Raw genomic sequence first — 13,358 nt, forward strand, 5'->3', positions numbered from 1 at the left:
CAGAATGAACAAAAGTAGGTAGATCCTCAGGGGAGTTAACATTTAAAAGAAAGAAATGGCATAGGCTGAGATACTCATCTTATAGCGTTCAGTCTGTGAGCAGGCTGAAATCTGCACTGTGTACTGGATCAAAAATTGCAATAGAAAATCTTTCTGGCCTCAGAAACCAGGGAACAGAATTTAGGGCAACCATTACTGATGGAGAATGAAGGCAGAATCCCACAAAGGAGAGTCAGAGAGTGGGAAATCCAACTAATGCATCGGACAGGCTCAAGGTAAAGGATCAATAACAAGAGATAAGTTTGTAATATGCCTAACCGAGATAACTGCCTAGCAGAACCAACAATGAAATGAACACACTTTATAAGAACCGAACAGAATACAGAGTCTTCACAAACATAACATTCACAGATTCTAGTACAATACAATAAAAAATTGCTCAAGCAAAACCCCCAGCGATTTGCAACTGTTCTCTTCATTTCTGGCTTCTCCAATTTCTCTGCCTTTTTCCTGGAAAAAGCTTAGGAATTTACCACCATTTATTTAATGAGTATTCGTTATATTTCATTCACTATTCCTAACTTAAATATTTACAAACAGATAAGATTGCCCTTTAGAAACACTGTATCAAGGCAAAGTTAAATCAGCAATGGTTGAAGTGTTTCTTTTACTCAATCCAGAACAATATCCTAATGGTTTTAATTCATATTTTTTCCAATTAACTAAAATGGACATCTTATTATACATTTACTAGGCATACTTCCCTGTAGCTCAGATGGTTAAGAAAGTGAAGTCACTCAGTCGTGTTTGACGCTTTGTGACCCCATGGACTGAAGCCTACTAGACTCCTCTCTCCATGGGATTTTCCAGGCAAGAATACTGGAGTGGGTTGCCACTTCCTTCTCCCAGGGATCTTCCCAACCCAGGGATTGAACCCAGGTCTCCCACATTGTAGGCAGATGCTTTACTGTCTGAGCCACCAGGGAAGCCAGATGGTAAAGAATCTGCCTGCAATGCAGGAGACCCAGGTTCAATTCCTAGATCAGGAAGATTGCCTGGAGAAGGGAATGGCAATCCACTCCAGTATTCTTGCATGGAGAATTCAATGGACCGAGGAGCCTGGCGGGTTACAGTCCATGGGGTGGCAGAGTCGGACACAACTGAGCGACTACCACTACTACTACTAGGCAGACTTACTTCTGTGAATTGACAATTCATCTCTTTTGTCTATTTTTAATGGATTGTTTATTTCATGTTGATTTCTACCTGCTCTTTATCAATTATTTATGCACTGAAATACCTTTTTTGAATTTTGCTTTTCACTTTTATTGTATTTTCCTCCCAAAAAGAAAGTTCTTAAAATGTTTTATATACCAGATCTATCATTTAACAGTCTCTGGTTTAGACATTATAGTTCAGTTATCCTAATAAACAGCATAAAAACACTCATCATGGTGAGACTTTTAACACAGGTTCTGAGATATTACCAAATGAAAATTTAATTTTATGCAAAACATAATATTTGTATGCACCTATACAATACATAATACATATACAAACAAGTAATGTTTACTTGGCAACTACTACGGATTCCTTCGGAGAAGGCAATGGCACCCCACTCCAGTACTCTTGCCTGGAAAATCCCATGGATGGAGGAGCCTGGTAGGCTGCTCTCCACGGTGTCGCTAAGAGCTGGACATGACTGAGCGATTTCCCTTTCACTTTTCACTTTCATGCACTGGAGAAGGAAATGGCAACCCACTCCAGTGTTCTTGCCTGGAGAATCCCAGGGATGGGGGAGCCTGGTGGGCTGCCGTCTATGGGGTCGAACAGAGTCGAACACGATTGAAGCGACTTAGCAGCAGCAGCAGCAGCATGGATTCCTTGCCTGTACATTTTCTCTGAGAATTTGTATGTCTTTATTCCCATACTCTGTTCAAGTCTCTACTCAAAGATTATCTCCTTTCCTAATATACTTTCCTTACTAACCCCTTTCTGTAATTTTCTCATCTTATTTGCATTTTTTTTCTCCTCAGCACTTACTACTACTTGAAATATATAGTGACCTTTCCACAATGTGGGGTTAGGGACACCTAATCTCCACATAGTCCAAAAATCCACATAAAGCTTACAGGCGACCCTTCATACAAACATGTTTCTTCTGGTCCATGGTTCTACAGCCACAGATTAAATCAAATATGGATGGTGGAATAATATCTACTATTGAAAAATATCTGTGTACACGTGGACCCATACAGTTCACACTCATGTTGTTCAAGGGTCAACTGTACCTTCATTTATTTACCCTGTTGTAGACTACTTCTCACTAGAATATAAGCCCATGTATCTGTATTGGTCACCAACATTCTCAGTGCCTTGAAGAGGTCTTTTTTTTTTTTTTTTTTAAACTTGTACTAATGATTTAATGTACATTTTGCACAATTACAATATTTTAAAAGTAAAAATAGAAAATCAAAATTCAAATATGTAAGTACATACATCACTCCAAAATATCTTTAAAGAAGTCCTAGAATGATAAGAATTGTTAAAATTATTAAATAACTAAAAGCTAACTTAAGGCTGCATAAAATTTTGATACTATTGTCACATTAATAATTAATCAAAGTTTACAAGAAATCTATATACTTTCCCAAATTTTAATTGCTCAGCCTTAAAAATGGAAAAAAGGAGGGCTTGATAATTTCCCCCAAGAGCAAACATTTCTTTGATTAATTCTTAAGGGGAGTAAAACAATTAAGTTTGTTCCCACCACTGTCCTCTCCCCAGATTACATACATACACATATGTGCACACACATACACACTAGCAGAATATTGTCTATGTGGTAGAGCCTGAGGAAAAAACATTAATTCTCGCTTTCAGATATAGTCTATATATCTATAGACTATATATCTATAGGCGGGGAGATACTGTTAAAATGTTAACGAGTATTGTAGAGATTTCTACCATATTTTGAGAAAATCACACATATGATGTACTAAGATGTGTATTTTGTTGGATGACTATGATGGTTGAACATTATTAAAACAAAACATAACTATAGATGTCATTTTCTGGGTTACTCTCCTGAGGCACATTTGTAATTTCTATTATCTCTGGTTCTTCTGCTTTGGGATTTTCCTTCATTTCTTGAGGAAAAGTATAATCATCCTTAGCATCTTCCTGGTGTGCTTTAGGATCCTGGTCTTGGGGTCCACCTATTTCCTGGCATAGTTTGGGAAAGCATTCTTTAGGAACATCTTTGTCTTTATATGTCTTAGTAGAGAGGTCTTCAGGCCCAGGTGTTTCTTGGTAAATTTCAGGTGCATAGGCTTCAGGTCCAGCTGTTTCTTGGTATATTTCAGGTGCACCATCTTCAGGTCCTGGGGTTTCTTGGTATATTTCAAGTGAATATTTTTCAGACCCAGGTGTTTCTTGGTACATTCCTGGGGGATATTTTTCAGGAACAGATGTTTCTTGGGTTGTTTTATGAGAGAGGGCTTTAGACACAGCAATTTCTTTATACATTTTATGAGAAAAGTCTTCAGGTTCAACTGTTTCCTGGTGTATTTCTGTAGAAAGCTCTTTAGGCACAGCCATTTCTTGCTGTGTGTTAGAAACAAAGCTTTCAGTCTCAACTATTCCTTGACCTGGTTCAGAATTGGGTTCCTCAGGCTCAGGTCTTTTCTGGTATGTTTCAAGAGTGGAGGCTTTGGGCACATCTGGTTTGGGGTGTGCTTCCGGAGAGCATCCCTCCAGGTCAGTTGTATCTTCAGATGTTTTCGAAGAAAGGACTTTGGCTGCAATGGCTTCTTGGCATGTTTTAGGAGAGACGTCTTCAGGCTGAGCCATATCATGGAACATTTTGAAAGGCTGGTCTTGAAATATAGCTATTTCTTGGCACATTTTAGGAGAGAGGTCTTCAGATTCAGCCCTATCTTGGCTTATTTCAGAAGAGTGGTTTTGTACCGCTATTGCTTGGTGAAGAGGTCTTGACACAAAATTTATAATAAATGGTCACTGAATAAATGAATTAATCACTGTCTCAGATGTACTATGTGGACAGAAAGAAAAAAAACAGACTATAATCTGAAAGCAATCTTACCTCCAGCAGTTTCAGATTATCTAGGTCAAGAGAGGGCTCTGACGCTGCTGCCTCCATCATATTCATACTGTGAAGACCTTGTTTGCGGTCTCCTATGGAAATCAGAAAAAGAACTTACTAATTAGTGGTTCTCTTAAAAGTGAAAATATTTATTATACATTTTTATATATTACAGTTAAATAGAAGATCTGCAGAAGGACAGACAGCATAACTTATACCTAATATCAATGGGACTTAAACTATCTACTAAACAAAGAATCATCTATAAATGAAGATAAATAATAACATGAAAGCTGAACTCTGGGAGATGGTTCCAGTACACCCAGTGTAAAACCCTAAAAAATGGACAGAAATATCAAGGAAGGTTTTATTAAAATTATTCAAATCAATGAATGGGTGCTCATTTCCTAAAAAGCTTATCAAATCAAATGTTTATTAGAACCAACTAGACAGCTGATGCGAGAAGGCACTGGCGACCCACTCCAGTACTCTTGCCTGGAAACTCCCATGGACAGAGGAACCTGGTAGGCTGCAGGGATCGCTAAGATCGGACACGACTGTGCAACTTCACTTTCACTTTTCACCTTCATGCATTGGAGAAGGAAATGGCAACCCACTCCAGTGTTCTTGCCTGGAGAATCCCAAGGACGGAGGGGGCTGGTGGGCTGCCGTCTATGAGGATGCACAGAGTTGGACACGACTGACATGACTTAGCAGCAGCAGCAGTAGCAGACAACTAATGATTAGGAATTATTTTAAACTATTGTTATTCTTAGATGTGAAAATGGTATTGTAGTTATATATATTTTAAGTCTTTATACTCCAGACATAATACTAAAACATTTATAGATAAGGGATACTTTCAATTTATTTCAAAATAATCCAACAGCATGGAAGGGTAGGGTGAGTGGGCCTACAGATGATATACAGATGTGACAATCATTGAAGCTGGGTGATGAGTATTCTGTATACATTTGAAACCTTTCACAAAAACTAGGGGAAAAAGTTTAAGACAGAAGGATGGCTCCAGGACTACTGCAGCAAACAGATGCATTTTACAATGAAAAATTGTTTTTTAAAGAAAATCAATTCTGATTAAACACAATGTTTAATAAACATTACAAAATAAATAATAAACAGAACAAAAACCTGCATTTTTACCTGTCAGCATCCTATATCCAAAGCATAAGGCAACTATCAAAACAGCTAATACAGAGACTGATGCCAATGCAATGATTATTGTCTCATCTCGGTTAAATGAATGAGGTGGACCTAAAAGAAAGTAAAATTTTTAAATAGTCATCCTTTCTTTCCAGTATTTTGCTAACTACTTACAGTCAAATCAGCAATTTTTTGCATCAAAGAAAAAGAAAGAAAAATTAATAACAAATTTGTAATAATTGAAAATTGCACATATATTTAATCATACAAATTATTTTATATAGACCCAGAACACTTAAATGCCTGGTAGTTGTGCTTCTATTTTCTAAGAGAAGTTGTAGATAACCGGCATCATTTCTTCTTTAAACAGTTGCTAGAATTCAACAGTGAAATCATCTCAGCTTGGTACTTTTGGTTTAAGGGAGTATTAATTATTTATCAAGTTTCTTTAATAGATAAATACCTATTCAGATTATATATTTCTCCCCATGCGAGTTGCGGTAGATTATACCTTTCAAGGAATTGGTCCAGTACATTGAAGCTATTGAATTTGTTAACAAAAAGATGTTCATAATTTTCCTTTACTATCCATGGGATCTGTAGGTATGACATTTCTTTCATTTCTGATTATTAGATATTTATTTTTTTAATTTTATCTTGGAAGCCTTGCTATAAGTTTATCAACTTTATTGATCTTTTTAAAGAAACCGCTTTTGGTTTTGTTGCTTTTTCTCTATTAATTTTCTGTTTTCAAATCAACTGATCCCTCATCTAACTTTTACTTTTTTTCTTCGCTTACTTTGGATTTAATTTGCTCCTCTACTTGTAGTTTCCCAAGGTAAACAATTAGGAAATAACTACAATTTATAATGAAATAATAAAAGGACATACGAAATTAAATCCAATTTCATGTAACATTTAAAAAGAAGTACCTGCCTGGAATTTTAGCACCAATGTGAAACCAAGAAGGACCTTGTGGGGTTTCTGGGCACAAAACCCCATGTCCCTGTTTCTTGTTTGAAGGAAATAGGTTTCATTCAGCCTTTAAGAATTCCCCTGAGTTTCAAAGGATAGATTCAAACAGTTGCTAATCAATAAAATGAGAGGCTGCAGAGAAATGGAGGAGCAGTCAGGAAACAATAGTGTAGTTTTGGAGCAGTGTCCTGGTTCCTCCTCAAGGAATATACATATCAACATCCTTGAGTTCTTCTACAGTACTAAAACCTCCACCAAATGAACATGTTAACTAGTTGATGAAGCATTCTTCATTCCAGAGAGAAGGGCACAGTTATCACAGAATCCCAGAATCCCATCAGGAGACCACCAGATGAATCCTAAACTGAAGGAATGCAGGCCTTGCAGGAACCCAGGTCCATATAGGCAACCCCACTCCTTGACTGTGGGACTCCTCACAAACCATCTCTCCCAGGTTAAGACACAGTTTTAAGGGCATTAGCTGGCTATTGCCCCTTTTGCCTGTCAAAGCAATAAAGTTATTCTCTTCCATTTCACACAAACTCTGTCTCCGAGATTCCATTCAGTGTGGATGTACAGAGACAAATTATCATTAGCAAATATGACAGACAAAACAAAATTTATTTTTGATAGAATGAAGCTGTTCTCTAACTGGATTAACAAAATTCACAAATCTAATATGAAACACAGGTTTCCTATTTCCAAATTAGAAAGGCTAATTATTTAAATGGGTATTTATTTTCTTGTGTAATTCAAACACATACATGAGTTAACACTACAAGACATTATAAGATTATAAAAACACTGTAAGATTACTAAAATAGGTACATAATAAATCACATAAACCGGGCTATCTACATCTTAGAAGAATCATCAACATGGGATAATCAAATGATTTATTTAGAATGATATATAGAAGGGGAGGGAGAAAAAAACCATTTAAAAGATGTTAAGTATGAATATAATTAAACTGTTCTGCATAGCTATAAGCTGTTGAAAAATCATTGCTAGATAGATCAGACTGATATGAAATCAGAAGTTTTGGAATGGTGTTTATGAGGAGAAGCTTGGCATTGATTTCGAAGCCAACAAGAATATTGCAGAAAAAAAAACAAACAGATTCTATAAGGAACAAATGCAGTCATAAATCAAAATGTTTCTCACAGTTGTATATCTATTCAAACAGCAGCCTGTTCAGCATTATCTACATGTAAATGGTTTTGATAATGACATTTTCAGATTACAAAGCAATGGCTACCATTAGAACCATAATCAGGTAAGGTTTTCTTCTGCGAAAGATCCACATTTTATTTAGCAAAATTAATAAACATGGCGTTATCTTTAAATAATGGAGAAGATTTAAAAACAAAGGGGCCAGAAACCTAAATAAAAATCCACCTTATTCTGTAGTGGAATTCAACAGACTTTATAGTCATTATATGTTTCTTTACTATGGAAAGAAAACCTGAAATAGCTGAGAAGAGCTATGTACCCAGTCTTAAAAATGGTAGTTGAGCCACTGACAGACGTTTAAAGGGGTGTGATTTAAACATGCTTGAAAGAACATAACCTGCTGAATTTATAAGTAATAAAAGGCAAGTGATATCCTCTGAACAGGCCAGATGTCAAAAAACCACAGAGATGGAAATATGAGATACTATGTTTCACATTTGGCCTAAATGAAGACTTTCTTGAACAGAAAACTTGTAGGAAGAGTCAAAATTTGTATTCTCTAAACCAATGTTGAGGAACTAGAACTCACAAGCTTTTATCTGACACAACTATTTAGCTGTGTACAAATAATTATGTGAATGCACCTTGAAAATTTCTTTAAGAAATAAACAGCTGATTTCTAGAATATATGGATTAAATAACTGCATTCCGCTGGAGAAGGGATAGGCTACCCACTCCAGTATTCTTGGGCTTCCCTTGTGGCTCTGCTGGTAGAGAATCTACCTGCAATGCAAGAGACCTGGGTTTGATCCCTGGCTTGTGAAGATCTCCTCGAAAAGAGAAAGTCTACCCACTCCAGTATTCTGGCCTGGAGAATTCCATGGACTGTATAGTCCATCCATGGAGTCGCAAAGAGTTGGGACACGTCTGAGTGACTTTCACTTTTTAAACAATTAACGGGGATCACAACACACTGTGGAAAATTCTTAAAGAGATGGGAATACCAGACCACCTAACCTGCCTCCTGAGAAACTTATATGCAGGTCAAAAAAAAAAAAAACACAAAAAAAAACAGTTAGAACTAGATATGGAACAATGGACTAGTTGAAAACTCGGAAAGGAGTATGTCAAGGCTGTATATTGCCACCCACCCTGCTTATTTAACTTATATGCAGAGTACATCATGTGAAATGCTAAACTAGATAAATCACAAGCTGGAATTAAGATTACCGGGAAAAATATGAATAACTTTAGATATGTATATGATGCTACCTAATGGCAGAATGGACTTCCCTGGTGGCTCAGACGGTAAAGTGTCTGCCTACAATGTGGGAGAGCTAGATTCAATCCCTGGGTTGGGAAGATGTCCTGGAGAAGGAAACGGCAACCCACTCCAGTATTCTTAGCTGGAAAATCCCATGGACGGAGGAGTGTGGTAGGCTACAGTCCACGGGGTCACAAAGAGTCAGACATGACTGAGCAACTACAGTTAATGGCAGAAAGCAAAGAGGAACTAAAGACCCTCTTGATGAAGGTGAAAGAAGAGAATGAAAAAGTTGGCTCAAATCTCAACATTCAAAAAACTAGATCATGGCATCTGGTCCTACCTCTTCAAGGCAAATAGATGGGGAAAAAATGGAAACAGTGACAGACTTATTTTCTTGGGCTCCAAAATCACTGCTGATGGTGACTGTAGCCATGAAATTAAAAGACACTTGCTTCTTGAAAGAAAAGCTATAACAAACCCAGGTAGTGTATTAAAATGCAGAGACATTACTTTGCAGTCATGTACAGATATGAGAGTTGGACCATAAAGAAATCTGAGTGCCAAAGAACTGATGTTTTTGGACTATGGTGTTGGAGAAGACTCCTGAGGGTCCATTTGGACAGCAAGATCACACCAGTCAAACCTAATATTCATTGGACAGACTGATGCTGAAGCTGAAGCTCCAATACTTTAGCCACCTGATGCAAAGAGCTGATTCACTGGAAAAGACCTTCATGATGGGAAAGACTGTTAGCAGGAGGAGAAGGCAGCAACAGAGGATGAGATGGTTGTATGGCATCTCCTACTCAATGGACATGAGTTTCAGCAAATTTTGGGAGATAGTGAAGGACAGGGAAGTCTGGCATGCTGCAGCCCACAGGGTCTCAGAGAGTCAAACATGACTTAGAGACCGAACAACAACAACAATCAATTGATGTACATACCATTCCTTTAACAAATATACTTTATATTCCCAACTGAATATTTTAGAGCTATCTAAACAACATATTCAAAACTAAGCTCCTTATTTCTACCGATTCAGAAAAAGGTGCGGGGGGGAATTTACCTTGCCCAGTTAGCACCACGGTAAAACGATTAGTACAGAAGAGCAAAAAATCTTGGTAAAAGACAATGAGTAGCATGGAAGCGTATATACTAACCTATGTAAAACAGACAGACAATCGAAACTTGCTGTATGACTCAAGGAATTCTGAAATAACCTCGAGGGGTGGGAAAGCGTGGGACGTGGGAGGGAAATTCAAGAGGGCGGGGAATATGTACACATATGGCTAATTCATGTTGATGTATGACAGAAATCAGACTAATACTGTACAGCAATCAGCAATCCATTAAAAATAAATACAATTTTTTAAAAAGATAGTATCTACAATTAAATATGTTTTTTTAACTTAAAGCATTTTGTATAAAATGCTCTTTAAAAGTGTGTATTTTTTATGCCTTCTCAAACTAAATATACTGGAGCAAATTTCTACATGACTGGACCATAATTTTGTATGTCAACTAGTCTATGGTGACATTCTCAAGGACTATTAAGGATTCTCACACCTTTGAGTTTTTCTGGATTACTGCATCTGATTTCCAATTTTTCTATCTCATCCTTTGCAATCTCTTCTTTATGTTGTCAATATGCTTGCCTTAAGGTTTTTATAATCTAGCTCAGGTTTTAAGAACAGACAGCTTAATTTGTTATAAATGAATATAAATTTTAAGAAAACACAATTTTTTAAAAGTCTAAGGGACTTTTCTAAAAATAGAAAAAATTTAACAGAAAAATATTGTAGCATCTATTATGGCTGCTAGAAGGAAATGCCAACCCACTTCAGTATTCTTGCCTGGAGAATCCCATGGATGGAGGAGCCTGGTGGGCTACCGTCCATGGGATTGCAAAGAATCGGACACGACTGAGCGACTTAACTTAATAGTAAAGAAAATTAATTGATAGACTTGGTACTGCAGCAGTCCATAAAATTAAGACATTAGTAAGAGTTCACTGAAATTTGATTGCCAAACTTTCCTTTCAATGTTTGGTGTGAGAAATTACCCAGGAAGTCAAAACAAATCTGCACTTTCACAGTGCAGGAAGCAAATGAAGCCTTGTGTGTTTGGCCTTTACTGAAGACACAAACCTGTGTGTTACCCAAGCCAAATGTGTAAAATTATGCCAAAAGACATTCAACCAGTATGCTACATGTGTGAAAAATGAGCTTAAGAACCCACTCTGATGGAAAACATTTCATTCTCAAAAAAAAAAAAAAAATTTTTTTTCCCCCTCTCCTTCCTGTTATTCATAATTCTGAATATTAGACATTTCCCCCTGTGGAGTCAAAAGATAGGATTCCGAGTGGAAAAAGTAGAGGACAGATCAGGTATTGGCAGTTTTTCCATTTAAACTTGTATGTCAATTTTTAATATAAATGTGGACACACGAAAGCACAAATGCAAATCAACATGTCTCAGTGAACAAGTTTTAGCAGTTCAATGTCATAAGAGTTATAAATAAACCTGTTAAATGTTTCTGGACAATGCCACCACTTGGATGTTTTTCTTAAAAACTAAGCAAACTTCTTATTGAATGGTGTTTGTAACATTTTTAGCATACAGTAGATTCCACCCATTTACTATACTTTTCAGAGCAGTACTACATGCAATAACAAATTTTTAATGTTGTCTGTCTTCTGTGCTCTTCCTATAAGTTTGCTATTAAAATAAAACCATTTTTAAAAGGTATTTATACTTGGTGACTTCCAAAGTCCTTCAACACCAAAATTCTGTTTTTTTCTTTTAGTTTTTATTTTCTGAAGGTTCAGCATTCTCTTTGCTTTTATTCTCAAATTCACACAAGTTAAACACAACAAATTTACACAAGTTAAACATAACATTTCATAAAATAATGCAAACTCTAAAATAGATTATTAATCCACATAATAGTAAGGAAAAGGGGTGTTAAAATAGATTTTAAACATTAAAATCATGCTAATGGTTAAATATTTTAAATTAAAAGCTTTCAGGATATGTCACATGATCTAAAATATGAAATCCCTGAAAAACTTCCAGGAAAATTATTTCAATATGTGTATTCACACACGTGTGTAATTAAAAAAAGTGTTTATCAAAAAAACTACAAACTTTTATTTTATTTCTTTTTATAAAATATATTTAAAAGAAACATATATGCTATATATAAGCTATCCCTGAAATTGTTGTGTCCCAGTAATTCTAATACACCCTATTCTTCTTCCCTATTAGCTTTTGCAGTTAAATACTCAGCCAAATGTAAACACAGCTATGTATGCCTGGGTGCAATGTCTGGGCTTGTAAAAGCAAGCGCTTCCTGAATGCAGAACAGACAGGGAACTGCTGTCTGCCTCATTGGAGCCTGGGATGTTTCTGTTTACAAATCCTGGAGCCAGGCAGGGGCCACTACTGGAGGCCTGCTGTCTGCTTCCTTGCTACACTTAGCCTTTGTCTGGGTCTGTGTCAAAGAAAGAACAACATTGTTGCATGTGCAGTAAGCAACAAAGGAAATCTTAAACATAACACAAACCGGTTATGTTGGCTCCTTAATCTTTTACAACTTCAGTGTGGAAAGGCAAATTAGGGTTTAAGTTTAAAAAAAAATTTAAACATGTGCTTCTCATAAAAGCAGAGAAAAACATTTAAAATCAAAACAATTAATGTGATCAGAGTTAAATGAATTCCTTAGCAAAATAATTCAGATTGCTAAATACTGTTCCAGGAATGATGATATATCGCGCAGCTCAGTGTTTTGAACAAATATTTTTACAAGGAATAAACAATGTTGACTTGTTTTAATTATTATGTTTGTAATGGCAAACTATACCATAATCATAATCAGATTAATGTTTATGTTTAATGTCCCAAAAACAAACTGAGTGGAGGCAGATTTCTTATTTTTCCCAAGATGGTATTTAATATTGAATATTTAAAATCGTTTTAAATTTAATATGCCTTGTTAATCACTGTACACAGAACTAGCCTGTAAGAAACAAATACAACAAATCACAACAGTAAACAAAGCATTTCATATTCTGGTGAGTTTAGGCGTTCTATGCCTAAATTATGAAAGGAACAGCAGGAAACTACAGACAGACAGAAAGCGAAACAAACTGCATTAACCCCCTTCCCTACAAAAACTTTTAAAAGAAAACAAAGGAAAGGTATTCAAAATCTATCAAACTTAACTTGTATGGAAGTCTTTATAATAATTTTAATATCTTTGAAATAGTTTCTTTGTGATTGAAAAGACTGAATTGCAGGATTTTGCATCTCTTATTAAGGAATAAATTAAAATGAACAAAGTTAATTATATTTCACTGGAATAAAGTCATTAAATAAGTCTAAAATCAACATTTAAATAAATAGGTTAAAATTCTCAGTAAATATAATTAAACAGGAGATATAGATTAATCTGTAGACTATGCTACCTTTAAAAAAATTTCATAAAAGTATAAAGAAACATCATTAGACATGTTCTCAAAATATTTTTGGTATAATTCTACCAGGCTGTAATTCTCTCTATTTTTTTCAGATTTTATTTTTCAGCTTTACATGTAGATATGACAAAACAAAAGTATCATTATTGTACACAAAAGCTTTTGAAAATAATTATTTCTATTTCTTAGAAATCAATAATCT

The 13,358-nt window shown here is 35.7% G+C and overlaps 2 protein-coding genes across 2 annotated transcripts in view; both read right to left on the minus strand.

Annotated features, from left to right (window-relative positions):
• The window catches only part of BMPR2 (bone morphogenetic protein receptor type 2), a 150,055-nt gene that overhangs the window by 35,535 nt on the left and 101,162 nt on the right, over positions 1–13,358 (minus strand). The window contains exons 4-5 of the mRNA XM_040228777.1: positions 5,267–5,377; positions 4,106–4,197 (exon numbers count right to left, since the gene is read on the minus strand). Of these exons, the coding sequence (XP_040084711.1) occupies positions 4,106–4,197; positions 5,267–5,377 (203 nt within the window). The remainder of the gene's footprint in view (positions 1–4,105; positions 4,198–5,266; positions 5,378–13,358) is intronic.
• LOC120854422 (hemogen-like) lies at positions 2,587–4,002 on the minus strand (the record flags this gene model as incomplete). Its single annotated transcript, XM_040228423.1, has 1 exon — positions 2,587–4,002. A coding segment is annotated over one exon (960 nt), but the record flags the coding sequence as incomplete, so codon positions are not given.

Source organism: Oryx dammah, unplaced genomic scaffold (genome assembly GCF_014754425.2).
Source record: "Oryx dammah isolate SB20612 unplaced genomic scaffold, SCBI_Odam_1.1 HiC_scaffold_27, whole genome shotgun sequence".
In the NCBI taxonomy this organism is placed as follows: Eukaryota; Metazoa; Chordata; class Mammalia; order Artiodactyla; family Bovidae; genus Oryx; species Oryx dammah.